The 26,231-nt window shown below is 45.6% G+C and overlaps 1 protein-coding gene across 1 annotated transcript in view; it reads right to left on the bottom strand.

Annotated features, from left to right (window-relative positions):
• Positions 1-26,231, bottom strand: part of SNTB2 (syntrophin beta 2) — an 838,367-nt gene that overhangs the window by 465,247 nt on the left and 346,889 nt on the right. The window contains exon 3 of the mRNA XM_044082021.1: positions 20,207-20,417. Within this exon, the coding sequence (XP_043937956.1) occupies positions 20,207-20,417 (211 nt within the window). The remainder of the gene's footprint in view (positions 1-20,206; positions 20,418-26,231) is intronic.

Consider the following 26,231-nt stretch of genomic DNA (forward strand, 5'->3'; position numbering starts at 1 on the left):
CAAAGTACTTGAAAACAAGCTATGCAGATATGTTTCAGGAACAGTAATAGTCTGTTTCTTGCAGGTGACGTCTGTCAAGTCTCTAATATTATATCTGATCCGGTTAAGTTAGAAAATCTACACCTAGGATGCACACCTCTGGGGAGTTACACCAGACTAGGAGCCCTAAAACTAAAAATAAATACCCATCATAGACAAAAATGTGATAGATGTATTACACACCTACCTCCATAACTGGAACACACTTCCTGTTTCAGTTAGAAGTCTGTCGTTAACTTCCTTCAAAATAATCGTTATTACTGTCACAATCAATTTGCTTAGTTAAAACCTAATAAAAACCTTTTCAAAAATAATCTTATGTAAATGGGAAGTAGAAGATACAACTTTAATATGTTGAGGCAATTAGCTCAAACAGTACACACACCTTTTTAACCACTTTTCTTCTTTCATTTTATACCTCAAGCATTTATCAATGAGCTTTAAGATAAACTTCAGTCTCTTTATTGTAAACTTTGAAAAAAAAACATTCAAAATAACATACAGTTCCTCCTCTTGGAGCTTTACATACAAACTTCAAAACAGCTGGCTTTCTTTCAACTGATACAATACAAAACTTTCAGAATAATTTCAGCATTCAAAGTACCTGGTACACAGATTTATCTCATGTCCGATTCCCGTTTCCTCACTAGAATATCACAGGAGCTTAACAGTTAAATGCAAGAATATTGTATCTGTCCAGGTTACTCATGGTTTACAAGTGTATTCACAGCAGCCTCTCCCTGCAGAAGTACTTCTGAATACACTCCTATTGGAAACTTCGTTTCGAGTCTACAATTCTGTCACAATGGACTCCTTTCCACTGTAGGCCTCTTGCTTTAGACACATCCTGCCTCTTCTCCACACAGCTTATACTTTGTCTAATGGCCACCCCCCAGACATATTCTGCCTCTTCTTAATGCTCAACCCAGGCTGCCTCCGACAGCCACCTCATGAGAACCCCTGCCACACACCATTCAAAGACCATCCCACAGCACCCTCATTGCAGAGAAGAATATTCTGCCGCTCTTCACACTCTGTGGGTTTTCTCACTGCAGGTTCCAGCACAGACTCAACTGCAGGCCCCAAGATTCCCAAGTCTGCTGCCTCAGAACCTCCTACGGACAGTTTAACCCTTTCACCTACTGCCTTAGCCACCTGACTACAACTTACTATGTCACGCACCCTAACCAGATTATGTTTTAATGGTCAAAGGACCCTCTCAGAAGTACTGCTATGAATTCTACAGGTCCAACAGGACACCTGTAGAGTAATACAGTACTCTGCTGGGGCATACGAAAGAACATTCCTCTTTTAACTATATTTAAAGATATCTCGATTGTAACAGATAATTCTAGCACATGTGAGTGCTACATATTTTTGATTCTTCAAGACTGTAAAATTTGTCAGTCTGAGTACCTGTCATTTCTATTTGCTTATGTTATTTTTTTATTACTTATTGTTCTGTCATTTACTGTTTGCAACAGCAATGTTCATTATATTGTTTTCATCCTTTTTATTTTAGCGCTCACTACTATTTTTTTAATTTCATTGGCTCTTACTGGCTTGTTTGTTATATCTGTTTTTAAGTGATGCCATGCGTCAATACTGTTGAATAAACTTAGTATTAAATCTTGACATTAAAAATCTTACAGGCTAGTTTGTCAAGTCTGTTATAATGTGTTGCATGGCTTACAAATGAGACTTGTCTGGCTGATGGGCCTATAATTTCCAGGGTCAATACTGGAGCCACATTTATGGACTGGCAAATACCAGTGTTGTATGCCATATTTCATGGACTGAGCCAGTAGTCAGACTTTGAAGTTACAGTTGTTACAGTTTGCACTACTTCTGAAATGGTTTCTGTGCTTTAAAGTGGATGAATTAGTGTTGCTGAATTTATCTGCTGTGTTTTTAGTCACTTTTCAAAGTTATAGCAAACAGCCAGTTTTGGTCAGGTGTGTGCGTCATCTAGAGCTTGCAGTGCTTACTCTGGTGGCAGGAGGGTAACCAATGCAGTCCTGTCAAAGATAAATGCTACTAGTTAGAGCTTTAGCTGTTTTTCATTGGTTCTTTAATTTTCCATATTTGTGTTATACTGTGCAGACCTGTGATTACCGCTGCAGGTTTGAAACCAGATAGCCATAGACGCGCACACTTTCAGTTGCAGCTTTACCCAACATAACCAAACCCACCCAAATTCTATCCTAAGTACAGGTCCAGCAATCTGTATGCTGCTTTATAACGTGCGGAGCCAAGCATCTAGCATCCTAAAAGCAGCTTATACTACTCCCTCTTGATGCTACATTGGACAACTTAGCTCCCAGCTGCTCCAAATAGTTCAAACCCTATTTCATACGAGGCCCCTGTGCTCTGCCTATCACTCGCATATAAACAAAGTTACAAGTTTAAGCAGACACCCATACATAACTACACTATCCACCCCTTTAATTAATAACTGTTACAATAGACTGTAAATTTCTATTTTACTTAAATTATGCAACTCTCTGTAAATCAGTCAAGTTTTACTTCACACTGGTCAATATGGAAGGCCAGCCTACTGGTCTTCCCTCTATTGCAAGCTTTGTAGCATTAAGTGTACTAAAGTAGCACAGCAACTGTCTTATGCTCACTGATAATGAACTCTTACTAAATACATTTGTCAGTGTTTGTGAGAGATGCATTTAAGAGATACAGAAGGCTCACTTTCAATGAAAGACCGAGCATCGGTAAAACACATGCACGCTATGCACTCAGCCCTGACGCAGTGAAATGTCAAAAAATGCTATAAAGAAATCTTTATCTAAGCCTCTCAGACCTGTAAAGATCAAGTCTCAACAAAAATCAGTATCAAACATCTCATCACAATCATCTGAAACAAATAATCACTGCGAGACAAACTGTATCTATTCCAGTACATTAGACCACTCCTTAATCAAAAATGTGTTTGTGATTGGTGACTCCACAGTGAGACATACAGACTCCCCACTCACTAGGCTGGACCAAAACAGGGAGACAGCGAGTTGTCTTCCACAAGTCAGCTTCTCAGATCTCACGAGGGCTAGTAAGACCTTTACATCAGACATATATAACTATGACATGGTAATTGTGCATTGGGGAGGGGGACTTGCGACAAAAATGAGAGAGATGTAGAGACAAGTCTGCGTTCTCTATATATGTCACAAATAAAAGCAAAACCCTGATACTGAGTGGAAATGTCCCTTCTCTACAAATGATGACTAGGTACAAAGAAAAGATGACAGACCAACAGCTGACTAACTGATTGGTGTCATTCTAGGGGAATTTGTTTGGGACAGCATGGAACAAGATGCCCAACAGTCTTATCTGCGTTGCAATGGATGGTCTACACCTCTCTTGCAAAGGTTTCGACAAAATGGCTAAAGCCCTTGCTGCTCCCGCAGTGCCTTTTATAGACAAAGTTCAGTTAATGAACATTCCCACTTAGCAAACATATTAATAGCAAAAAATGAACAAATTAAGGTGGCTGTACTCAATGACAGAAGCTTAACCAACAAGCTGCACAGCCTCAAGGCACTCCTGTATTCTAAAGGCATCCATGTATGTGCAATCACTGAAAACTGGTCTAAATGCCCAGAAATCACTTCCTCTAGATCTGGGTTTTGTATCTCCCGTGCCTTCAAACCCATAACTGTCAGAGAACACATCACTTGTCGAATGATTCCAGAAACTTGTATATTAAATTAATAAACTCCAAACTGCCACAGAGAAAATCAATTATTAATTTATTACATGCAACAGGACATGGGGTTTATGACCCCAGAAATGCATGTCATAGGTTCATACTAGGCTATCTGCCCTAGGGCATTTATAAGCCTAGCCAGAGTGTGTGTGGCTTTCACCACCCCTTAAGATGAGAATACTATACCCATTAGTTTGCTGTGCCTCTGTCCAGCAGTGATACAGAGATGATTCCCAGGGTAAACCTACGATCTCCCATCCACTCGTCAAGATTTCTCTTGAACAGAGTCAGTGAGGGGCTCTGCCTCACATGGACTGGGATTCTGTTCCATAGTGTAGGGAGTCTCTGGGTGATGAATCTGTCCCTCCAGCACGTCCTATTTATATCCGTGTTGAGGTTTAAGTCTCTTGCTCTCGTGGCTCTGGTGGATTTGGATTTTTTGAGGTGGAGCATGTCCATTAACTCCGGGTTGGACATGGCCTTGTATGTCAGGCACAGATCACCTCTGAGCAGACGGTATGCAACTGAATAGAGCTGGAGTTTCTTCAGTCGGGCATCGATGACATATGTTTGAGCCTTTATCCTTTTGGTGAGGAACTTTGGGGTCTTTCCAACTGCTGCAGGTGTCGGGTAAGGTACATTCCGAATGGGGCGTTGTACTCAATCATTGGTCTGATAAGTGAAGAGTACAGGGGTACAATGACCTCTCCTGATCTGGATGTGAATCCCTTCATGATCAGGTGGGCAATGTAGAAGGTCTTCCTAACCACTTTGACAATGTGAGTGTCAAAAGAGAGGTTACTGTCAACTTGGGTCCCCAGGTCCCTGATAACTTCTTCCGTGTTTAATGGATTACCACCTATGTGGTAATTAGGGGTTATCTTGTTTTTCCCAAAGGGTATGACTATACATTTTTTGGCATTTAGCTTAAGGCCATGGCTCTGGCACCAGTTATCAATTTCTATGAGACCTCTCTGGAGGATGTCTGTGTCTGATGGAGTGTCAATTATGGTGCCCAGTTTGCAGTCATCTGCAAATTTTGTCAGCCACAATCCCCTATGTTTGCCTGCACTTCAGAAAAATAAATGCCGAACAAGAGGGTCCCAGGACTGAGCCCTGTGGGACACCGCTCATGACCAGCTTAGAGTCTGACATGGCACCAGCAACTCTAACCCTGTGTGTTCTGTCCTTGAGCCAGTTTGCAACCCATCTTGTGACATATGGGTTTACATCTAAGCTGGTGAGCTTTTCTATGATGCCCGAGTGGGGTATTGTGTCGAACGCTTTTGCTAGGTCAAGGTAGGCTGTGTGAACTGCCTTACCCTCATCAATGGCCTTAGTGACTGTTTCGAAAAAGTCGACCAAGTTCAAGAGGCAGGATCTGCCCTTGACAAAGCCAAATTGGGTAGGATCCAGTGTCTGTAGGTCCCCAATGTCTTTATTTATGAGTTCCATTATGATCCTCTCCATAGCTTTGCAGACAAGGCTCGTCAAGCTTATGGGGTGGTAATTTCCAGGGTCCGTAGAAGCACCGCCTTTGTGTCAGGTTCCTAAATGTCATGGATGAATTCCCAACAAATAAGAAAGAATAGTTGCATAAGACCTTACCATAACCATAGATGTCCTTCTCTTCTATGTTGCAGAATTCATAACAGTAGGGAGTAGCTGCCTGCAGCACCACTGTCCGGCCAGTATACCAAAATCTTTGTCTTGGAGGGTGTGTGTGACGTCAGCTATGAGGGCCATAAACCGGCATTCGGTATAAAGATGACGTCTGCACGTACCCTCCTCAGAATAGTTTCTGCTGCATATACTAGTGCCCCTGAGGTTTTTTAGGAGGGTCCTAACTGAGACACTTAGACTTACATGCCTGCTAGAGCCAGGGCAGTAATAAGGCTATGTAGGTAGAGACATGGGGAAGAAGATGGCCACAGGTGTTCATACAATACCTGCTATAGCAGAAGCAAGAAACAGGGGGTGGGACTGAATACTGCAACATAGAAGAGAAGAACGTCTATGGTTATGGAAAGGTCTTGCTCAACTATTCTATGCCCTTCTATTCTGATGTTGCAGTATTCATAACAGTAGGGAGAGTACCAGAGCTTTAAGTATGATCCTGGGAGGGGGAAGAATTTCTGTGGTCCAGGAGACCCTGTAGGATAGTTCTGGCAAAACCGGCTCTAGCACGGGCCATGTCCAGCTTGTAGTGTTTGGTGAAGGTGTGTACTGAGGTCGAAGTGGCTGCCTCTAAAATAGAAAGGGAATCAATGCCTTTGAAAAAGGCAGACGAGGAGGCAGCTGCTCTGGTGGAATGTGGCTGGATACCCCGTAGGGTTTCCACGGTGGGAACAGCAAAAGGAGATGGACTTGGGAGATCCGTGAGCCAAGAGTTTGCTTAGATACAGCTTTCCCTAGTGCTCTGGGATGGAAGGAAACAAATAGCTGTTCTGATTTCCTGATGTCTTTGGTTTTGTCTAGGTAATATCTTAGTTGTCTGTGCACATCCAGCGAGTGAAGGGTCCTCTCTGAAGCATTCTGAGGATGGGAGTAGAAGACAGGTAGGTTAATGGTTTGATTCAAAGAGTTCATTAACTACCTTGGGCATGGAGGGGTTGGCCCTGAGTACCACTCTGTCCCTGTGAAAGACTAGGTAGGGGGATGTGGCCATCAGGGCTTGGATATCCGAAACCCTCCTGGCGGATGTGAGGGCAACTAGCAGAACTGTTTTGAATGTACAAAGTTTCAGAGAAGCAGAATGTGCTGGTTCAAAGGGGGATATTGTTAGCTTTTCTAATACAAAGTTTAGATCCCACGGGGAAGGGATGGGTTTCCGTGGGGGTTTGATGTGGAGGACTCCTCTTAAAAGGAGTTTGACTTCCAGTTTGGATGCCAGGGGAGATGAAATGGGCAGACAGGCAGAGATGGCAGACAAGTGGACTTTGATCGAGGAATATGTCAGTCCTGTTTGGAGTAGCTCACACAAGTAGGACAGGACCTTCGGGATGGAGGTAGTGAGGGGTTCCCGTTTGTTCCTATGACACCAACTGGAGAATATGAGCCATTTAGCCACATAGTTTCTCCTAGTGTTGGGTTTTCTGGCCGCCTGCAGAACATTAATTACGTCCTCTGAGTAAAGGTGTTTGTAAGGGATCAGGAGTCTATCACCCATAAGGTCATTTTTAGATTGTTCACCTGCGGGAGTAGCAGAGACCCCTTGTTCTGTGTGAGCAGGTCTATCTGGTGGGGTAACCTGTGGCGATTGCCCTTGGCTAGAGAAAAAAGGAGGGGAAACCAATGCTGTCTTGGCCAAAAGGGTGTCACCAGTAGGATTTTTGGTTTGTCCCTCTGAATTCTCAGGAGGACTTTCTGGATCAGAGTGAAAGGGGGAAGGTGCACAGGAACATCCCCCCCATGAAAAGGAGAAGGCGTCCACTTTCCACGCTTGTGGGTCTGGGTTCCTTGTGCAGAAGTTGGGCATCTGCCTGTTGTCTGGGGAGGCAAAGAGGTCTGCTTGTGGAATACTCCACCTGTATACCAGGTCTAGCAAAACCTCCCTCTGTAGCATCCATTGGTGAGATGAGGCTGAAGTTCTGCTGAGTGTCTCTGTCATCACATTCTGTTGAGAGGGGACATACATGGCCAACAGGTGTATTCTGAGGGAGTCTGCCAGATTCCAAATCTGAATGGCCAGTCTGCATAGAGGTCTGGTCCCTCCTTGTTTATGTACCACAGACTGGCATGTTGTCTGTGATTACCTTTAAGGTTCTTGGCAGGATATCTGTGCAGTGACTGAGACCTGGTTCAAGGCTCCAGAGAGCACCACTGCGCTGCCAGGCTATAACTCATACCACACTTTTCGGCCATGTAACCTGGACCGAAACACCAAAGGCGGAGGTGTGTCCATATTCATTAAGGATATCCACACCTCCAGGCTAGGTGCTCAGCATAATGCAGCCGAGGTTATCCAAGTGCAACTAACTCTGGGCAAAACTGCAATCCAAATTGTAGCTTGCTACAGATCCCCCACCATGCCCCAGGATTCCCACTCCTCTTTTCTTGATGTACTGGAAAATATTAGGGTTCAACCAAACACCCTAATAATGGGCGACTTCAACTACCCCACCATTAACTGGGAAAACTACTCATGTACCAACTCCTTAGCTCAACGCTTTCTGGAATTCAAACTCCAATGACCTAGATTCAACTTATCCACACTCCCACCAGGGGCAACAATATCCTAGACCTAGTCATTACCAACATGAGTGACCTGTGTTCCACACCTGAAGTCAACTCCTAGTTGGTCCGATCAGACCATAAGCTTATCACCCTTGATATCCACATCCCGCCCCCACCCCCCATTAAGGAAACCACAGTAAAATATTTCTCCAAAGCCAACTTCATGCTTCTTAAGACAGAAGTGGTGAACTTCACTACACCCATGCAGATGGACAATACAGTTACAACTGCTGAATCCAACACAAATGCACTCTATAAGCACTTACATGAGTGCATGGATCGTGCTATCCCAAACAGAACCAAAACGCTATCCTCCAAAAAAAGGAAGCCAATCTGGTGGTCCCCTGCCATAAACAAACTGTACAACAGAAGGAAGAAACTGTTGCAAAAGAGAGTAAAATCACATGAGTGGAGGAGCTCCCTGGTCAGCCTCAGTAAGAAGCTGAGATCCCTTATAAGCTCCTCCAAAGATAGCTACAAAAACAAAATCGCCACTAAATCCAAGGACAACCACAAAGCATTCTATAGCCATGTCAAGAATCTAGATGGCAACACCCAGATCTGCTGAGTTACAGCAGAAAGGCACGGAAATTACAGGACCAACTGATATTGCCAACATCCTGGCAGATAGGTTCAGTGCTAACTTTACCCCCCTCACCCCCTAAAGGGCCCATATCTATACAGGAAGAATGCAGAATCCCTATAATCACAACTATGCAGGTAAAAGCTGCACTCTCTAAAGCCAAAAACACAGCATCCATGGGACCGTACAACATCCTAGGCTGCGTTTTACAGGGACTGGCTCCCCACTTAAGCACCATGTTCAATAATAGCCTCGCATCAGGCTTTGTGCCCACTGAATGGTGCACAGCAACAGTTATCCCACTCCACAAAGGAGGAGCCACCACTGATCCCGGGAACTATCGACCTATTAGCCTGATGAGCCTGGCCTGCAAGGCCATGGAACGTATCATCATGGAACTCATAAACAAAGATATTGGTAACCTCCAAACTCTGGATCCCACCCAGTTCAGGTTTGTGAAAGGCAGATCATGTCTCCTGAACCTGATCGACTTCTTTGAGGCAGTCACCAAAGCCATGGATGAGGGTAAGGTGGTTCACACAGCCTATCTTGACCTCGCCAAGGCTTTCAACACCATCCCCCATTCTGGAATTATAGCTAAACTGACTAAGCTAGGTATAAATCCCTACATCACAAGATGGGTTGCCAACTGGCTCACTGACAGAACCCACACAGTAAATGTTGCAGACTCCAAATCTGACTTCAAACTAGTGACAAGTGGAGTACCACAGGGTTCAATCCTGGGACCTCTCCTATTTGGTATCTACTTCTCTGAAGTGCAGGCTAACACAGAAGGCCTCTGGCTAACAAAGTTCGCAGATGACTGCAAACTAGGGGCCATAGTCAAGTCCCCAAATGATGTGGACATCCTAGAGAAGGGCCTCACTGAGACAGATGCCTGGTGTCAGAGCCATGGCCTCAAGCTCAATGCCAAAAAGTGCAGTGTCATCCCCTTTGGTAAAAACTCTGTACCCATGAACTACCACATAGGCAGCAATCTACTTAACACCGAATGCGTGATAAGAGACCTTGGTACCCAGGTGGACAGTAGTCTCTCCTTTGATAGTCACATCGCCACAGTAGTCAGGAAGTCCTTCTACGTGGCACACCTCATCATAAAAGGGTTCTCATCCAGGAAAAAAAGAGGTCATTGTTCCCCCTCTACTTGTCACTCATTAGACCCATTATAGAGTACAATGCCCCTTTTGGAATGTACCTCACAAGACATCTGCAGCAGCTGGAAAGGCCACAGAAATACCTCACAAAGAGGATTACTGGCCTCAAACAGATGCCCTATACTGACCACCTCAAAAAACTCCAGTTTTACTCCGTAGCATATCACCTACTCCGAGGTGATCTCTGACAAACATATAAAGTTATGTCAAACCCAGAGCTGTTGGGCATGCTACACCTAAAGAAATCCCAATCCCTCTGAGCTACACGCTCTAGGGACCTAAACCTTGTCACCACAATAAACCGAACACACTGGAGGGATAGATTCCTGTCCCAGAGACTTCCTATACTCTGGAACAAGCTACCAATCTATGTCAAGCAAAGTTCTTCATTAGCACTCCAAGAAAAATCTTGATGAGTGGATGGGAAATAGGAAATACACCCCGTGGATCACTTCTGTGTCTCTGCTGGACAGTGGCACAGGAAAATAACTTTCTTGGGTGGCGTAAGCTATGGAACCTTGCTGGCTATGCTTACGTAGGCCCTTGGGCCGACAGCCTAGTACCTACCTATGAACCTATGATAAAGGGTTGGAATGTTAGTAGGGCTAACAGCAAGGCTCTCATTTCCTTGATGTTGATGTGGTCATTTACTCAGAGTGGACCATTTGCCTTGTACTGAGAGGTGTTGTTGATTTGTTTGCAACACTGCCCCCCATCCTAGGTCTGAAGCATCGGTGTAAAGGCATTGAAGTAGAGCTGGGGTCTAAAGGTGGAGCCCTGGGTTGGTCTGTATTGCAAATATCCACCATTGGATCTCCCTCTTTAAGCAAGGGAGGAGTGGGAGGGGTACATCCAAGGGTTGGTAATGTTGGTTCCATAGATTTTTTAGTAGCCACTGAATTTTGCACATGTGTAGTCTTGCCAAAGGCAGCATGTGTATAAGGGATGCCATGTGGCCCAATAGTTACAGAAATTCCGGAGCTGTCAGAAAGGTTCGGGAAAGGATCTGGTTGAAGTACAGACGGGGTTCCTGAATCCTTTGGTCTGGTATGAAGGCTTTCATGCAGTCTGTGCGTAGTCTGCATCCCAGAAAAATCATGTCCTGAGAAGGAGTTGGGCGAGATTTTTCTATGTTTATAGTAAATCCCAGAAGGGAGAGGGTGTGTGACACCTGCTGCAAATGGAGGAGTAGGAGTTGGTGGTCTTGGTGCAGGATGAGGAGGTCGTCTAAGTAGGGATATATTTGTATACCCTGTGTCCTGCAATGGGCAATGAAGGGGGCTAGACAGTTGAACACTCTGGGGGCTGTGGATAGGACAAAGGGCAAAGCAGAGAACTGAAAATGGCAGGAGCCTATAGAAAATCTGAGGAATTTCCTGTAATCCGGATGAATGGGGATGTGTAGGTAGGCATCTTTGAGATCTAGAGGCACCATGAAGGCTTGGGGGGATTAGAGGCAGGAGAACAGTAAGGTCATCAGTTTGAAGCTGGGTACAGGCTGGGGGGGGGATTAGAGGCAGAAGAACAGGTAAGGTTATCAGTTTGAAGCTGGGGGTACGAAAAGGAAAACATTGAGAAAGGAAAGATCCAGGATAGGTCTCCAGGGACCCTCTTTCCTGGGGACCAGGAACATTCTGGAGTAGAACCCAGAGTTCTTTTGGGGGGCGGTAACTGGTTCTATGGTGCCTTGGTTTAGGAGTTGTTGCATAATGGGTGGGAATAGGTGAACCTGTTTTTTTGGTGGTTGTGGAATGCCCTGAAAAGGGTGGGAGGATCCACCAAGTCATTTAATATCCTCTCTGGATGATGGAGAGGACCCATCGTTCTTTTGTAAGTTTCTGCCAGGAGGGGAGGGAGAGAATGAGACGGAGGGAAAGGAGAGTTTCTGGATGCAGGGTGGGTGAGTCACAGTGGAGGGGGGCTGAGATGGTCACGCTGTCTCCGAAAGGGAGTGGCAGAAGATCTTGAAGACAGTCAGAGTAGACATCTTTCTCTGCTGCCTACGTCCCTTGGATGCTGTGTTGAGGGAAAGGATTCCCTTCGTAAAAAGGATGTTTTTTGTGGGTATGTTATATGATATCTAGGAATGGGGGACACCAAAAGGTGTTGCAGATTTTGCAACTCTTTTTTCCTTCTCTTGAAGGGATTTGAGGAGCTCAGCAGAGGCTTGTCCAAAAAGTGCCTTATTGTCTAATGGAGCATCCAGAAGTTTGGTCTGAACATCCATGGGGTGGGTTTGCAGCTGTACCCAGGAGTAATGATGCAGCACTAATCCAGAAGCGGTAGCTTTGGAAGCAGCTTCCACAGCATCATAGCTGCACTTAAAAGAGTGCCTGGTCACTTGTGATGCTGTGGAGAGGAGAGAGTTTAATTGTACTCTGGTGGGGGAGGCCTGGACCTCAGAAAGAAGGCTGGAGGCCTTAGAAATGGTATCAAGTACAAACCTTGCCATGTGGATTTGGTAGTTCAAGGCCCTAATGGCCAGAATGGAAGCTGTGTGGACCTTTTTACCTGTCTTGTCCATAAATTTACTGTCTTTATCAGTTGGATAAAGAGCAGAGAAAGGAAGTGGTCTGGAGGTCTTGTCTGCAAGAAACAGCTATAAAAGTTGGGTCAGCAAGAGGGTTCTTGTAAAGAAATTGGGTGTCCTGGGGGACCCTATAAAATCTGTCTGGTCATTTAGCTGCTGGAGGCTGGGAGTCAGGAGATTGTGAAGCAGCGAAGAATGCATCTTGAAATGCAGGTAGTAAAGGGGGCACAGCTGAGGGAGCGGGCTGCTCCATTTGGAGAAGGTCAAAGTATCTTTTCTTAGAATCTGAGACCTCAGAGGCCTGCCACTTGAAGTGTTCCCTCATGAGGGAGATAGTATTACCAAAACTAAATTCTCCCCCTGGGAAGTCTGGAGAAATAGAATCCTCTTCATCTGGAGTAATGAACTCCTTGGGGGATTCAATTTGAGTTTCATAAGAGAAGGACTTCTCAGAGGATGAATATTCCTCCACAGACACATGGGTTGGTTGAGGAGTGAGAGGAGGTGGGAGCTGTTGGGATTGTAAGGCCTTAAAGAGGCTTTGGGAAAAGGATTCCCAGCCTGACATCTGAGGGGGGTTCAACATGTTTGGACTTCTGTTTCCTTTTCAAGGGTGTGGTAGACAAGGGAGAAGCAGACATAGGCCTTGCAAGACAAGGAGGAGCAAGGGCTTCCAAGAAGGTCAGCCGTGGTTTCCCTCTGCCATCAGACTTTGATGGCCGAAATACCTCAGTGGACGTACCTTCGGTATCCCGCAGCCCGGCTTCCGTTGTGGTTCCCGGGCCTGCTTGGGAGACCGTCGTCTGAACGGACTCCGGGTCTGCTATCGCCTCTAGAGCCGGTTCGGACGCCTGAGCTGCAGCCTGGTATTCAGGCCTAAGTTTCTTCACCTTCTTCCAAGGCGGCGCGTTGGATGGACCTACTCCTCCCTCCATGTCCAACGTCAAACGTCTGAGTCTCTGATTCCCGAGGTAAAGATTTAAAGCCGCTAGTCAGCTACGAAGTGTTTTGGGGATGAACAACTTACAGATAGAACAGGATGCAGGGTCGTGGGCCTCGCCTAGACAGAAAACGCACTTATCTCGTGTGTGCTTACTCGTAACTGTAGTCTGATAAAACATGAAATAAGTTAGAACTGGCGAATGAGCATCCGATGATCACTGCGGCAGAAAAATTCTGAGGAGGGTACATGCAGACATCAACTTTATATCCAATGCCGGTTTATGGCCCTCGTAGCCAACATCACACGGACTATCCAAGACAAAGATTTTGGAATACTGGCCGAACGGTGGCGCTGCAGGCAGCTACTCTCTACTGTTATGAATACTGCAACATCAGAATAGGACATCTCCATTATTCTGCGAGACTAACTACCACTCAACAGAATGGCGTACCTACATCTCCAATTTGGGATAGACAAAGTTTTCAGATTTAATAAATAAAAGTTCAATGGACCAGATTAATAGTAGTTCAACTAGGCATAATTTTCTACCTGGTACTTACAAATATAACATGACTATGCACTGCTGCACTAATAACTCAACGACTAAGGCAAATCATAAGCTTGTAACCTTCCCCTCAGACTATCTAAACCCTTGTAACAAATATCAGCACAAGGACTTTACATTCACAAATCTCCTCAAATTCTACTATGAAGTCTCGGAATTCACTTATAGCAACATCTTCCCAGATATCACCTCAGCAGGTAAATTCTCAAAGGAGTTTTGTACCAACATAAATAAATGTACAGAATTTGCAGTCAAATCCAGATCCAAATAAATACACCCTGATGGTCCACCAACATAAACTGTCTAATAAGAGGAAAAAGCTCATTAGAGTATACACTAGATGTAAAATATTCCAAAAAATTATTAGGATTTGACTAAGAATTAAAAAAAAAAAAAGAAAAAGACTATTAGACCTGTTAAGGCAGCCCAGGAACTCAAGTTGGCATCTGAAGCCAAGGACAAAGTACAGTTGTGTACACTTACCAAAAATGTACATGTTAGAGTGCATTCACTGTTGCAGTCATCACATTTGGGTTATCCCTGCCAGGGTAGCCCTCAGTCGGCCCGAATACCAGAGGCTTAGTATTTCTGCGCCGACAGTGGTCACTCCAGGACTGACGTCAAGTCATCAATGGTATAAAATCAGGCAGCCAATGCCATTAAATCAGTTTCTCTCTTGAGAGAGAGAGAGAGAGACAGAAGACAAGGGGGAAGGAGGGAGGAAAACCAGGACTGCAACAATGAATACACTTGAACATCTACATTTATGGTAACTGTACACAACTGTACTATGTTCTTTGTGTTTCACTGTTGCAGTCATCACATTTGGGTTGATTCCCAAAGCTGAAGAAAAGGGTGGAGGCAATCAAGAAGACTGCGGGCAAGCTAGGATGCCCTGCAAGACTGCGGTAGCAAAGCTTGCCCTGGATTTGGAGAAGATAAGCAGGTGGTAATGCTTGAAAGTATACACAGATTTCCATGCTGCAGCCTCCAGGATGCCCCTGGTGAGGACCCCTCTGAAGAAAGCTGCGGAGGTGGAGATTGCTCTGGTGGAATGTGTCCTGACCCCCTTGGGGGGGGGGAGGTTTCCCGTGCTGTTTGCAGCAGAAATGGATGCAGTGTGCTATCCATTTGAAAACAGTTTGTTTGGATATGGCCTTGCCCTTTGCTCCTGCAGCGAAGCTGACTAGCAATTTATCAGTTTTTCAAAATATTTAGTTCTGTCTAGGTAGAAACAGCTGTCTGTGCACATCTGGAAAGTGCAGAATCCTTTCCCCCTTGTTTTGTGGGTTAGGGAAAAAGGTGGGCAAATGAATGGATTGGTTGAGATTCACACTGGACACCACTTTTGGCATAAAGGATGGGTTAGTCCTGAGGGAGACCCCGTCAGCATGGAAAATGATGAAGGGCTCTACAGCCATTAGTGCTTGTAGCACGGATACTCTTCTAGCTGAAGTGATGGCCAGAAGCAAGGCAGTCTTCCAAGAGAGAAATTTTAACTCTGCTGAAGCTGCAGGTTCAAAGGGGGGCAGGGTGAGCTTTTCCAACACAAAGTTTACCAAGCTGGGGTAGCAGCTCTTCTGGGTGGCCTCAAGTTGTTAGCCCCTCTAAGGAACTGTTTGATGAGAGGGTGTGAGAAAAGGGGTGGCTCTGTGCTGAAATGGGCAGAGATGGCACAGGCATGAATTGTAATAGAAGAGAAGGATAGACCCCCCCGTGTAGTAGGTCAGCTAGGTAATCCAGGATGAGGGGTAGGGAGGGCTGTGCCATTCCAGCTCCCTTAGCCTGGATCCAGTTGTAAAACCTTTTCCACTTGTCAGCATAAGACTTTCCAGTGCTGGGGCATCTGGCCTCACGTATAACATCTAGAACTTGTTTGCTTAGACTGACAGCTTGGGTAGAGGTCAGGGAATAAGCCAGGCTGCCAGATTGAGGGTCTGCAATTGGGGATGCATGAATTATCCATTCCTCTGGGTCAGGAGTGTTGGGATCTGAGGTAGGTGCCATGGTGGCAGGGGTGGCAGGCTGCACAGCAGTGGGTGCCAGTGCTGGTGTGGCCAGTCTGGGGCAATCAGGATTGTCCTCAGTTTTTCCTCCCTTATTTTGAGCAGTACCCTTGAAATGAGTGGTATAGGGAGAAATGCATAGACCAAGAGGTTTACCCATTGTAAGGATAGAGCATCCACTTTCCAGGCCTTGCTGTGAAGTTCCCTGGTGCAGAATTTGCTGAGCTGATGATTGGAGTGGGAGGCAAAGAGGTCGACCTTCAGGGTGCCTCATTTCTGGGTTACAAGGGTGAAGGTTCTTTGGTCGAGCTGCCACTCGTGTGGGTCTAGCAGGTTTCTGCTTAAGCTGTCTGCCACAGAGTTTAGACAGCCTGGCAAGAGTTGTGCTAACAGGTGTAGTTGCATGGCTGAGGCCGTGTGCCAAAGGGTCATGGCAAGCCTGCACAGAGGATAAGAGCGAGTTCCTCCCTGCTTGTTGATATACCACATAAACATCGGGTTGTCTGTTTTGATCAGTAGATGCCCCGGGGAGAGTAGAGGTCAGAAAGCTGTCAGGGCGTGCTGAACAGCTAACATCTCTTTTTGGTTGATATGCAGATGTATTTGATTTGGGCTCCGTTGGCCCTGAATGCACCTGCCGTCCAGGTGTGCACCCCAGGCATAGTCTGATGTGCCTGTGGTGCGGGTCTGGACGGCGTGGGGTTGTGAGAAGGGAAGTCCCTTGTTGTGGTAGCATGCTGATGCCCACCAAAGAAAATCTTTCCTTAGACAAGGTATCAGTGTAGTTTCCTCAATTGTAGTCTGGCATATGGAATGAGTAATATGCAAGAAGCCATGAACCCTAGAGCTTGCAGGATTTTCCTTGTGGATAACTGGGTCCGGGTGGCTGGTTGAGAGAAGTGGGCTATCAGGTAGGCTTGTTTTTCTGGTGTAAGGAATGCCATCTGGGTTGCTGTGTCCAGGCTTGGTCCCAGGAATACAATTTTGTGTGGGTACTAGTTTGGATTTCTTTTCATTGATAGTATACCCCAGGGAGGTCAGTAGGTCCTCTACAAAGGTCAGGTGCTTTTAGCAGCTTTTCCTGTTTTCCTGAATCAGGCAGTCGTCTAAGTAGGGGTAAATTTGAATATTTCTTTGTCTGCAAAAAGCAATGGTGGGAGCCAGGCATTTGTGAAAACTCTGGGAGCAGTGGATAAGCCAAAGGAAAGCGCAGAGGACTGAAAATGATCCTGCCCTGAAACATAAGTATTTCCTGCATGATTCCCTGAGTGGGATGTTTAGGCAGTCCTCTTTTAGGTCTAGGATGGCTAACCAAGCATCCTTTGAAAGCATAGGTAGAAGCTGCTGGAGGGTGAGCATTTTGAATTTTGGTATCACCAGAAAGGTGTTTAGAATGGATAGAGAGAGGATGTGATGCCATGTGCCCTCTTTTTTGGGTACCAGGAAGAGTCTGGTGTGGAAACCTGGGCCTATCTGTTCTGCAGGAACATGCTCTATTGCCCTCAGAGCTCAAGGAAAGGAGTTGCTTTCTGGCCTCTGCCCACTGATTTGGGGAAAGATCTGGGAACCATTTTGGAATTGACAGAGCGTGGTAGTATCCCTGGGACACTATGTTGAGGACCCAGGGGTCTTTAGTAATGTTGGCCCAGTTGCTCACATAGGAGAGTTTTCCTCCTAGGGGAAAGAGCAGGTGGGCAGAGGGAGGGGGTGGAAGTGTAAAGTCATTGTGAGTTCCTACCATAAGGGGGTGGCTTTGCATTCCTGGTTTTGAAGAGGAGGAACTCCATTGCTTAGATCTCTGCATTCCCTGGGGCTGCTGGCTGGGGGGGCGTTTCCCCTGGGTCTGGGCTGAGCTGACCTGGAGGGGGCAGGAAAGGACCAGTGCTTGGAGGGGCAATACCTACTGAACCTCTGTGAATGAACCTCTAAGAAGTCTTTAACTGTCTGCATAGATTTAGCTTTTTCTTCCATCTTTTTTAAGACCTCTTTTGCCTTGGTGCCAAATAAGTTGTCTTTGTGCAAGGGTGCGCCCAACAATTTGAATTTGACATGGTCTGCACGGGCTGTTCTTTAAGCCAAGCATGCCTTCTAAGGACAGAACCAGTGACTGCTGCCCTGCAAGATGCTTCTAGGGCGTCAAAACCACATTGTAAGGTGTGCTTAGTTACTCGACTTGCAGAATGCATTAACTCTTTTTTATGCACAAGCAGGGAAAGAAGATATTTTTTGTTTGAGGAGTTCCATGGTATGTTGCTGATATTTCAGCATATGGAACTGACAATTTAATGCTCCAATAGCAAGAAGGTGTATGCTTTTTTATCCCATCTGTGTAATGCTCGGGAATCCCTATCTGAGGGGGTGGGATTCTTAGTTGTTTTGTTTCTTTAGGTCCTTGAGAGATGACCTCTGGGTCAGCAGTAGGATTTTTGAAAAGAAATTTGAGAGTGTCAGTGACTCTATAGTACCAGTCAGGTTTCCCGGGAGCAGGAGGAAAGGTGTCAGGGGTCAGACTGGATTCCATAAAATCATCCATAACATCCACGACAAGAGGGATGGCCAGAGGTCTGTGCTGTGGAAGATCTAAGAATTCCCCAAGTCTCTTTTTTTGACTGAGGACAGTCCTGACATTCCCACTGGAAATGCTCCCAATGCTCCCTTAAAGTATGTAGGATTTCCCCAAAGGAAAAGTCCTCGGGTGGAGAGGCTGAAGGGATGGATTCCTCTGCATCAGAATCCTCATAAGCAGAGAGGGGTTGCATATCTTCATATTCAGATGCATCAGAGTCATCGGCCTCCTGTTCAAATAAAACTACTGGAGACAAGTCTTTTTCTTTTGGAAGGGGTAGTCTGGCTTCCCTGATGAGCATTATAAGGCCTTTTACCATTTTAAGCATTTGAGACTGAGGCAAGGCAGCAGGTGCCTGAGCTTGGGTCATCGGTATTTTGGGTGTGGTTCATACCCTGGGCCTTAGAAACTCTGTAGTTTTTGAAAGAAATGTAGACGCGAAAGAAGTTGTCGATCTATGTCGCGTATTCGTAGTCCGAAGTACGTCCTCAGAAGCTGGTACCTGCTCAGCGGCTCCGGACCCATCCAAGGTAGAGACATCTGCAAGATCCTTAGTCGAAGAGCCTAGTGGCATACTGGACTCCAAAAGGGTCTCGGTAGTGGCCTGCAAATTCACAGAAGCTGACATCAGGGTCTGCGAAAGCGCCTCACTGAGGACCGGAGAACTGACTACTAGCTTAACAGAAGCGTCGTTGGTAGGTTTAGACCTGTGCGGTCTATCTCTGTCTTTATCCTTACATTTGTTCAGAAGATCAGTTGTTGAATGGCTTAGAGAAGCCATATCAGAATTCGAAGCCTGACAGCAAAAATATCTAGCTATAGTAACGGCCTGACGACGTATAGTTCTGGCACTGAACAAAGCACCAAAGCGACAGCGGGGGACGTCGTGGTCTGGGTCTAAACAAGTAACGCAGTAATAATGAAAGTCTCTGTGTGGTATTTGCCTTCCACAGGCAAGACAATTTTGAACTTTTTCTGACATCGGTTAGAGCAAGAAAAAAGGATCCCCAACGGGGTACTTGGCTTTAGAAGACTTCAATTCAGAAACGAAAAACTCAGGTAGTGGCCGACTGGTACTCGTGTGAAGTGCTTCTGCTTCGGGCTCCTCAGCAAGAAAGACTGATGTAATGGCATCGGCCGCCTGATTTTGCACCACTGACGACCTGAGGTCAGTCCTGGAGCGACAGCAACCGACGCAGAAATACTAAGCCTCTGGTATTCGGGCCGACTGAGGGCTACCCTGGCAGGGATAACCCAAATGTGGTGACTGCAACAGTGAAACATGAACATCAAACAGCTGCATCCTTGCAGCTATGGACTTCTGCATTAACAAAATGCACAATGACTAGAGTTAAAATGCAGGTTAAGCTGTCACTCGCTAGCAAAGCAACCATCTGCAAGTCAGTCCTGCCCCAAAATAAAATACAGTTCAAGTTTCAGCTGGCATATACAAACCAAAAGCATTGCAGAATGTAGGAAATAAAAAACTTTCTGATTCATGCAAAAAAGAGGAAAGGGGATGCAAAACTTGGATTACTCATGCATAAACAATGAAAGAAGAATTATTTTATACCAGAAGAACATGTGGGCTCACCACAAGTTCAACACATTTCCAAAAACACAACCCAAACTATGTGAAAAAGTAAATAAGGTGGTTACTTCAAGTCCAACATAATATGCAGCAGTATTTACATGTGCAATAGTAATTCCCTGCAAAAAAAGTATCCATCCACCCACATTCCAGTTCCTTCTAGCTGTTTATCTTTCCAACCAAAACCCCAGACAGGAGAAATTCTCATACAAAGCTTGATCACATCCAGTCTTACAGGCTTCTTGAAACACTACCTGTTCCGATAACCAGCCAATGTGTTTCACCTCTTTGCTTCCTATAGGGCTTGCAACTCCCCGTAACAAGGCGTTAAGTTCTGCCAGGACCTGAGGGAGAAGGGATATTACGTTGGCATGGACTGCAGTAAACCACGAATGTGCTGTCGCTGTATCTTTACAGCGGAGGAGGATTACATGTTGGGCATCTGATGAATGCAGCTCGATCAGCCTGGAGAAAAACAAAATGATCACAGTATCTGTAAGAAAGGTCAGAATGGTATGGCTTCTCAACACACGAGAAAGCACTACAATTCCTATTTTAGCCCATCTTCCCAGTGCATTCTCATTTCACTAGCACATATGCCTACATTATTACACTTTTTAATTTATTCCATTTCACATCATCCATTTCAGAAAACAAAATCAGAATAATTGCCATTTGTTTAATAAACTGCATGTAGAAATCCTTCCATCCTGGATGCTTAGGGTCCCTGTTAAGCAAAGTTCCTAAGCTTCATGACTCTAAAAACTCCAACTTTTTCACATTTCAACTTTTCTGTGAAACTCTGAAACAGACTCATGAGCTCTAAGTCTGAAGAGAAAGTTGTTTTAGGAAGCTCTATAGCTTAGTAAGACTTCAGCCTCAAACTCCCAACGTCTTGGATTCAGTCCTGACACATGGCCACTATGTGTAGAGTTTGAATGTTCTCCCTGTGTCTGTGCAAGTTATGGCTACTCAAGTTACCACATACCTCCCAAAGCCATTCTGGTCAAATGGCATCACTTAAACTGTCTGTGTATAAGCAAAAGATAGACGGACCAACCAAGGTAACCAGTTAACACATGCCAGACGAATTAACAGCAAAGTGTTATAAAAAGAAAGCGTTTACTTAAAAGATAATGTAGCACTTTCGGAATCAGAGCACGAAATACAATGCTTTTGGATTTACAGTAGTTCACCTTCAGTATTCACAGTTTAGTACTAAATAACACAAGTAACATTCTTATTCTGCTGCATAAGATCTTGACCACATTATACACGGGACATGTGCTTGCTGTTAATTTCATTTCTTTGACAGGGGTGCATTCTGTACGGAGTCTGCATGTCTTCCCATTGTCCATCTGGCTTTCCACATCCTTAATTGAAGTGGAGCTCATCCATACTGCGCACATCCTGTGACAGACTGACATCCTATCCAGCACCAGCTTCTCTGCCTTGTGCCCACTGAGTGTTGGCTCCAGCTCACCAAAAATCTTGATGGATTAATGACATACATGGAGAATTAATTTACTAGAAAAGCTGTACCAGACTCTGCCACAACTTCATGTGACGGAAAGGTTTTTATTTTTTTTGCTTTCTTGCATTTTGTGTTACTTTATTGCCTTCCATGTTGTATACTGTAATTAATTTTTCTTTACACTCTGGTCTATTTGTATTCCAATTAAAATTGTGTACTTAAACTAGGAAAGACACCACAGCTGTCTCTCTTGTGAGTCACACAGAAATTAGTTTTTTCCCCATCCTACCATTCTGGTGCTGTTGTGTTTTTAAACTTAACTATCAATCTGGTTGCCTGCCGCTTATGTTAACCTGACCACAGATCTCCTTCCCTCTCCTCTTTCACTGGCTATTGTGAGTAAACACAAAATTATCATTTTGTGAACTCACTCCTCTTCAACTGTTTAAATTTATTGGCCATCCCACTGTATTCCACAGAACCAGAATACAAAGTGCCCATCCCCTTCAGTCTATATTGCTATTTTAAAATTAGTGGCTCTCCACTTAGATAGCTAAAGCTTAGTTACCCACCTCTTTTGTATCTAACTGCTTAGTGAGCACTAGCTCTTAGGATATTCACCCATTTTTCCATCTTGCCTTTAAAATCTGCAACATCTGGTCCAAGAGCAACAATCACTGGAGAGCCTACATTCTGCCTCTCAGTAGTCATCTTGGGATTAGTGCTTCTGTTTTCTCCTGATGTGAGAAGGAGCACAGGAAAGTACAGTTGTGTACACTTAACCATAAATGTAGATGTTCAACTGTATTCACTGTTGCAGTCATCATATTTGGGTTATCCCTGCCAGGGTAGCCCTCGGCCGGCAGGTCATCAGTAGTATAAAGTAAGGCAGCCAACGCCATTACATCAGTTTTTCTTTCCCTAAATGTCAAGAGCCCCCAAGTGGGAGCCAGGATATGGTGGAAGAACCCCACCAGTAGAAAGTAAATAACAAAAAGTTCCTTGTAAGGAGAGAGAGAGAGAGAGAGAGAGAAGAGGAGGATGGAGGGAGGGAAACCAGGACTGCAACAGTGAATACACTCAAACATCTACATACATGGCAAGTGCACACAACTGGACTATGTTCTTCGTGTTTTCACTGTTGCAGTCATCACATGTGGGTTGATTCCCAAAGCTGAAGAAATTGGTGGAGGCAGTCAAGGAGACTAGGGGCTGGCTAGGAAGCCTTGCAAGACTGCAGTGGCAAAGCCTGTCCTGGATTTGGAAAAGATAGGCAGGTGGTAATGCTTGGTGAAAGTGTGAACAGATGTCCAGGTGGCAGCCTCCAAGATGACCCTGGTGGGGACTCCTCTGAGGAAAGCTGCAGAGGTGGAGGCTGCTCTGGTACACTGAGTCCTGACCCCCTTAGGGGGAGGTTTTCCGTGTTGCTTGTAACAGAAATTGATGCAGCGTGCTATCCATTTGGAAATGGTTTGTTTGGAGATGGCTTTGCCCTCTGCCCCTGCAGCAAAGCTGACCAGTAATTGATAAGTCATTCTGAATGATTTAGTCCTGTCTAGATAGAATGTGATCTGTCTGTGCACATCTAGAGAGTGCAGGATCCTTTCCCGCTTGTTTTGTGGGTTAGGGAAAAAGGTGGGCAAATGAATAAATTGGTTGAGAGCCACACTGGACACCACTATGGGCATGAAGTATGGGTTGATCCTGAGGGACACCCTGTCAGCATGGAAGACGATGAAGGGCTCTACAGCCATGAGTGCTTGTAGCTCAGAGACTTTTCTGGCTGAAGTGATGGCCAGAAGAAAATCAGTCTTCCATGAGAGAAACTAACTCTGATGAAGATGCTGGCTCAGAGGGGAGCAAGGTGAGCTTTTACAACACAAAGTTTAGTTCCCAAGCTGGGGTAGGTGCTCTTCTGGGTGGCCTCAAGTTGCTAGCCCCTCTTGGGAACTGTTTGATGAGAGGGTGTGAGAAAAGGGGGTGCTCAGTGTTGAAAGGAGCAGAGATAGCAGAGGCATGAATGTTAATAGAGGAAAAGGAGAGACCATTGTGTAGCAGGTCAGCTAAGTAATCCAGGGTGAGAGGTAGGGAGGGCTGTGCCGTATCAGCTCCCTTAGCCTGGGTCCAGGTGCAGAACCTTTTCCATTTGTCAGCAGAAGACTTTCTAGTGCTAGGGCGTCTAGCCTCACGTATAACATCTAGAACCTGTTTACTGAGGTTGGCAGATTGATCAGTGGTCAGGAAATAAGCCAGGCTACCAAACTGAGTCTGCAATTGGGGATGCATGAACTCTCCTTCCCTCTGGGTCAGGAGGGGTGGGGTCCGAGGGAGATGCCATGGTGGCAGTGGGGACAGGCTGCGCAGCAGTTGGTGCCAGTGCTGGCGAGGCCAGTCTGGAGCAATAAGAATTGTCCTTGTTTTTTTCCTCCATTATTTTGAGCAGTACCCTGGTGATGAGAGGTAATGGGGGAAATGCATAGACCGAGAGATTGACCCAGGGGAAGGATAGGGCATCCACTTTCCAAGCCATGCAGTGATGCTCCCTGGTGCAGAACTTGCTGAGCTGATGGTTGGTGTGGGAGGCAAAGAGGTTGACCTTCAGGGTGCCCCAGTTTTGAGTTATTATGGTGAAGGTTCTTTGGTCTAGCTGCCACTCGTGTGGGTCCAGAAGATTTCTGCTTAAGTGGTCTGCCAGAGAGTTTAGAGATCCTGGCAGGAATTGTGTTAACAGGTGGAGTTGCATGGCAGAGGCTGTGTGCTAAAGGGTAATGGCCAGTCTGCATAAAGAGTAGGAGTGAGTCCCTCCCTGCTTGTTGATATCCCACATCACAATGGTGTTGTCTGTTTTGATCAGGAGAGCCCCTGGGGAGAGAAGGGGCCTGAAAGCTGTCAATGCGTGCTGGACAGCTAACTTCTCTTTTTAGTTGAGGTGCAGATGGATTGGCTGTGGGCTCCATTGGCCCTGTATGCACCTGCCGTCCAGGTGTGCACCCCAGGCATAGTCTGATGCGTCTGTGGTGAGGGTCTGGGTGGTGGGGGATGGTGAGAAAGGTAGTCCCTTGTTGTAGGAGCATGCTGCTGCCCACCAAAGAAAATCTTTTCTTAGGCAAGATATCATGGGTATAAGAGTTTCCAGGTCTTGAGAGTGTTGACACCAAAGGCTTTTTAGGTACCACTAAAGTTTCCTCATATGCAGTCTGGCACATGGAATGAGTAGAATGCAGGATGCCATGAACACCAAAGCTTGCAGGATTTCCTTGCAGATAACTGGGGTCTGGTGGCTAGTTGAGAGAAGTAGGCTGTCAGGTAAGTTTGCTTTTCTGGTGGAAGGAATGCCATCTGGGATGCTGTGTCCAGGCTTGCTCCCAGGAATATAATCCTTTACTAGCTCTAGTACTAGTTCGTATTTCTTTTCGTTGACAGTGTACCCTAGGGAGGTCAGTAGGGACTTTACAAAGGCCAGGTGCTTGAGCAGCTTTTCCTGTCTGCCTGAATTAGGCAGTCTAAATATGGGTAAATCTGGACATTCCTTATTCTGCAAAAGGCAATGACGGGAACCAGACATTTTGTGAAAACTCTGGGAGCAGATAAGCCAAAGGAAGCGCAGAGAACTTAAAGTGCAGAGATCCTGCCCTGAAACAGATATTACCTGCATGATTCCCTGATGGGGATGTGTAGGTAGGCCTCTTTTAGGTCAAGGGTGGCTAGCCAAGCATCCTTGGAGAGCATGGGTAGCAGTTGCTGGAGGGTGAGCATTTTGAATTTTGGTATCACCAGGACGGTGTTTAGAATGGATAAATCAAGGATGGGGCACAAGGTGCCCTATTTTATGGGTACCAGGAAAAGTCTGGAGTAGAAACCTTGGCCTATCTGTTCTGCAGGAATGTGCTCTATTGCCCTTATAGAGAGCATTGAAAGGACTTGCTTTTTCACCTCTGCCCACTGGCTTGGAAGTAGATCTGGGAACCTGTTTGGGGTTGGAAGAGTGTGGAAAGAAAATTTGTATCCCTGAGACACTATGTCGAGGACCCAGTGGTCGTTGGTAATGGTGGCCCAGGTGCCTGCGTACAAGGAAAGTTTTCCTCCTAGGGGCAAGTGCAAGTGGGCAGAGGGAGGGGGTGGGGGTGGAGAGTCATTGTGAGTTCTTACCATGAGGGGTGGCTTTGAACTCCCTGGTTTTTAAGTGGAAAAACTCCACTGCTTTGATCTTTGCATTCCCTGTGGCTGCTGTTTGCGGGGTCTGCTTCTCCAGGGTCTGGGCTGAACTGACCTGATGGGGGCAGGAAAGGACCAGTGCTTGGAGGGGCAATGTCTGCTGAACCTGGACCTGTAGGAAATCCTTAACTGTCTGCATAGCTTTAGCTTTTTCTTCCATCTTTTTTAAGACCTCCTCTGCCTTGGTGCCAAATAAGTTGTCTTTGTGCAATGGTGCATCCAATAATTTAGATTTGAAATGGTCTGGCAAGGGCTGTTCCTTAAGCCAAGCATGCCTTCTAAGGACAGAACCAGTGACTGCTGCCCTGCAAGAAGCTTCTAGGGCGTCAAAACCACAGTGTAAGGTGTGCTTAGTTACTTGCCTTGCAGAATGCATTAATTCTTGTAACTACTTTCTGCACAAGCAGGAAAGGAATACACTTTTTGTTTGAGGAGTTCCATGGTATGTTGCTGAAATGTTACCATATGAAACTGACAATTTAGTGCTCTGATAGCAAGAGTAGCAGAGGTGTATACATTTTTACCCATCTGTCTAGTGCTCGGGAATCCCTATCTGAGGGGATGGGATTCTTAGCAGAAGTTGCTTTAAT

Source organism: Protopterus annectens, chromosome 8.part1 (assembly GCF_019279795.1).
Source record: "Protopterus annectens isolate FY-2018-M chromosome 8.part1, PAN1.0, whole genome shotgun sequence".
In the NCBI taxonomy this organism is placed as follows: domain Eukaryota; kingdom Metazoa; phylum Chordata; order Ceratodontiformes; family Protopteridae; genus Protopterus; species Protopterus annectens.